The 3,685-nt window shown below is 37.2% G+C and overlaps 1 protein-coding gene across 1 annotated transcript; it reads left to right on the top strand.

Annotated features, from left to right (window-relative positions):
* Positions 1 to 311: 311 nt before the first annotated feature.
* Positions 312 to 3,328, top strand: eIF2D (eukaryotic translation initiation factor 2D). The gene is made up of 9 exons (XM_031983437.2): positions 312 to 523; positions 683 to 1,070; positions 1,136 to 1,435; positions 1,506 to 1,859; positions 1,924 to 2,066; positions 2,239 to 2,319; positions 2,389 to 2,593; positions 2,711 to 2,879; positions 2,959 to 3,328. Exons 1-9 carry the CDS (start codon positions 468 to 470, stop codon positions 3,033 to 3,035), a joined length of 1,773 nt encoding a protein of 590 aa, XP_031839297.2. The 5' UTR covers positions 312 to 467; the 3' UTR covers positions 3,036 to 3,328.
* Positions 3,329 to 3,685: the final 357 nt, after the last annotated feature.

A 3,685-nucleotide genomic window follows, 5' to 3' on the forward strand; every position in this document is an offset into this window, starting at 1 on the left:
TCTATGGTCACAACGCGAATGAGTCTTCGTAGCACTAGATGGGTGGATTTATACTTTCCCCGTCTATCCCCACTCCCATAGAACCCCAATTTCCCGGTAATGTCTAAGAATGGTGAAGTCTCTATGGTCAAGTATTTAATGGCACTTTACGGCTTCTCACCTGGAAGCCATGTTTGTATATTTTATTGGTAAAATTATGTATTGAATAATTTTGTAAAAGTAGGCAGAAATTAAAATAGATGTCTTTGACTAATAATACTTGCCCTAGCAAACGCGGACTTTAAGTCTGTGCCATTTTGATAAAGCCCACTAGTGCCACCATCGGTGGTTGTGCGAATAAAGAAGTAATGGGTTGCACAGCCTGTAAGGTCCCAGTGTCATTTGTACTTCGCAAATCCAGTAGATTGACTTTTCGTTCAGGATTCGTTTGTTATTGATTAACTATCTGAATAAATACTAAAATCAGGATGTTTATTAAGCCTTTTAAAGTTAAATCGAACAATCAGTTAAAGGGTACAGAAAGGTTAGTTGCTTCAAATATGAACGTTGATATGCTTGTAAAATTATCCCATAAATAACGCAAATTTGTCTGGTACTGATTTAAATAAACATTAAAGAGTATTTATGGAATGATCAAGCGAAGTGCAAATGTATTTCACATTTTTCTATTATATTTAATTAGGAAAAAGTTATGTCAAGAAATTCTGTCAGCGTATCCAACACTGACAGATGAAGACACACAATTGTTAATACCCAAGAAGGAGGCTATATGTGTAATGAAGATTACAGCTCACAATGGGCAATTGTGCAAAGTATACTGCGTTGCCAAAATACCCATGTTTTTCCAAGTTGATACTTTACATTTACCATTATTGCCAACTATATATACTTTATGGCATCATCCAAACTTGTTAACAATTTTTACAACACGGCAACCAGTGATTTCAAAATTAGCAGGTGGTGCAGATTTAATGCTGCCTGGGGTGGTTATCAAAGAACCAGTGACATTGTATTCTTTTGGCAAATTGCAGAAGGGTACACCTGTTTCAGTTGATACAGATGACAATAAGGTTTGTACGCATTATTATTGTTACTGTTTTACAGAGAAGTATAAGCATACTTACTTTGCACACAGGCATCTGTAGCTGTTGGCCTTACTGCATTATCTAGCGAGGATATGTATATGTCAGGAGGTTATGGAAAATGTGTAGAAATCTTGCACGTAATGGGCGATACACTTTGCCAATTGGGAAAGCCACCCATAAGGCCAAATTTAGGTCCACCAAATGTTAATATGAGTGATGAGAAGTTAGAAGATACAGAAGACAAAGACAACAGTCCAGTTAATGAAAACAATGATAATTCGCTTATTGATGAGATGAACAACTTAGAAGTTTCTAATAAGAATGAGCTAGTAAATGAATCTTCTTGCAAGGTGATTTTTTATATAATCTTATTAATTACTTGAAAGAATTTTCTGAAATATTTAATATTTATCTTTGTAGGAAAATATAATAGATGAAACAGTGGAGTCTGTACAAATAGAAACACCAGAGCCAGAAGAATCTATACAAATAGAAACTGAAGAGATGACAATAGATCCGGTACAAGAAATGGATACTTTGTTGGAGTATTGCTTTCTGAAAGCATGCAAGACATCGCTAAAGTCTAGCGATTTACCAATGTTGGTGTCGAATTTCTTTAAAAATCACCTGATGGCGGCGTGTCCGCCCGATAAGAATATAGACATAAAAAAGTCGCGGTACAAAAAGTTATCTGTCTTCTTAGCAGAAATGAAAGCGAAAGGTGTTATTAATACTTCTGTGACAAAAGGTGTTGAAAGTTTATTATCAATTAAGGTAATACTATCGCGTTATAAGGCTCGCTGTCACGGTATAAGAATTAATAAATGATCTGTTGCAGTTTGACCATCCACTGTTAAGGGAATTAGTCATTTTAGAAGAACCCACACCGTTGGAACCAGCCGTATCGAACACGGCGGTGGTCTCAGAGTGTTACAGGGTAACCGCGGATGTTGTACCAGTATTGTCGAAGTTCGGATACGAGTGAGTATAAAGCGTCACGCCTAGGGAGATACCATTTTTACCGCGATACGATAATTCCAGAGAGAATGATTTTCTGTGCAGAGCAGAAGTCTACAACTGTTACATCATATACCATTATGCTGTATTATATGATCCGAATTATGTACATTTTACTCCCATACGATGATTGCAGAAAAGGGGACGTAATGAAAAGAGCTGAGATCAGAAAATGTTTCACTGAATACGTGAAAAGGGAGAACCTACAAGACGGAAAGTGAGCAATGTTTTGTCCCTCGCGTTTCACGGTTCGGTGGCACGATCGACTAACTTCTTCTGCTCGCAGGATATTGAAATTGAACCCGCAACTAGCAGGTATAATGAGAACCAAAGCGGATCAGGTGACGGTCACAATGGAGGACGGAATAAATAAGTTTATAGGACGTATGACGCACATGCACGAAGTCACGTTAGCAGGGAATAAGCTGCTGCATACAGGAAAGTTGGAACCCATTGATATGAGGGTTACAGTTCGGTCCGGCGGCAAGAAGGTATAATGATCCTTTTAAAATTGACATTCAAAGTATAAAATTGGTTACAGTTGTCTGTGTTGTTAGTCGACCATTGAAAAATTGAGAAACTAAATTCGCGTATGTTTCACATGAAAGGTTACACTAGTAAATAACTTGGAAACGTTCGGTATAAACTCCAAAGAGTTTAGTAAGGAGTGCCAAAACATTGGAGCAAGTGCAACGATTACAGATGAACCAGGAAAGAAAACTCCCAGCGTTCTTGTCCAAGGAAATCAAATTCTATATGTATACAAGTTACTAACTGGTAAGTAAAGTTTCTTATTTTTTTTATACAAAGAATATTGGTATTTTATCAGTCTAATGAATCCTTTGCTTCTTTGCAGAGAAATATCAAATTAAAAAGACTTATATAAGAGGCTTAGAATTTGCTCCTAAAAAGCCACACGCTCATAAGAAATGAAACTACAATTGTTCGCTGCCGAAGATCGTGCTTCTGTCTTTCACCATTAATTTTGTACAAATCGATAAATACAAAGGTGACACTTACCTGATCAATACAAGATTTGTATTGCCTCATGTTAAGATCTCGTACTGAAAACTGTGTCTACAAGGATACTCTACACCATCGCAGTGTCGCGTTGCTAAAAATATTTTCCGTTATTCGTTCGAGCAGTTCCTGGATTCTAGAGAAATAATGTAAAACGAATGGCCGCATCTCACGATTGTACTTTGGTCCATGAATAAATGTATTCGCAACGATATTACGCAATGTTTATTCCTTTGCTCCTACCATGAATGAAAGAGAATTGTCAGATAAATCTTAAGTACACATTCAGAAATGAAATAGAAACTCCGAGATAGAAATAATAATTTATCTGGACAAAATGAGTGGAGGATCAAAGTTTGTTAATATAATTTATTGTATATCGAGGTTTCAACATGGAAAAGTACAAATATTGCAATATAGGGCCCGCGAGCTCTCCTCTGGTGGGAGGGAGGGAGGGAGGGAGGAGGGTACAATTTCGCAGGAAGGAGAGACAACGCACGGTAAGATATTTCGAGATTCATTTTTTTCTTTTGCTGTGACGGGAATGCATTTCGAAACGGAGA

This window comes from Nomia melanderi, chromosome 2 (genome assembly GCF_051020985.1).
Source record: "Nomia melanderi isolate GNS246 chromosome 2, iyNomMela1, whole genome shotgun sequence".
Lineage (NCBI taxonomy): Eukaryota > Metazoa > Arthropoda > Insecta > Hymenoptera > Halictidae > Nomia > Nomia melanderi.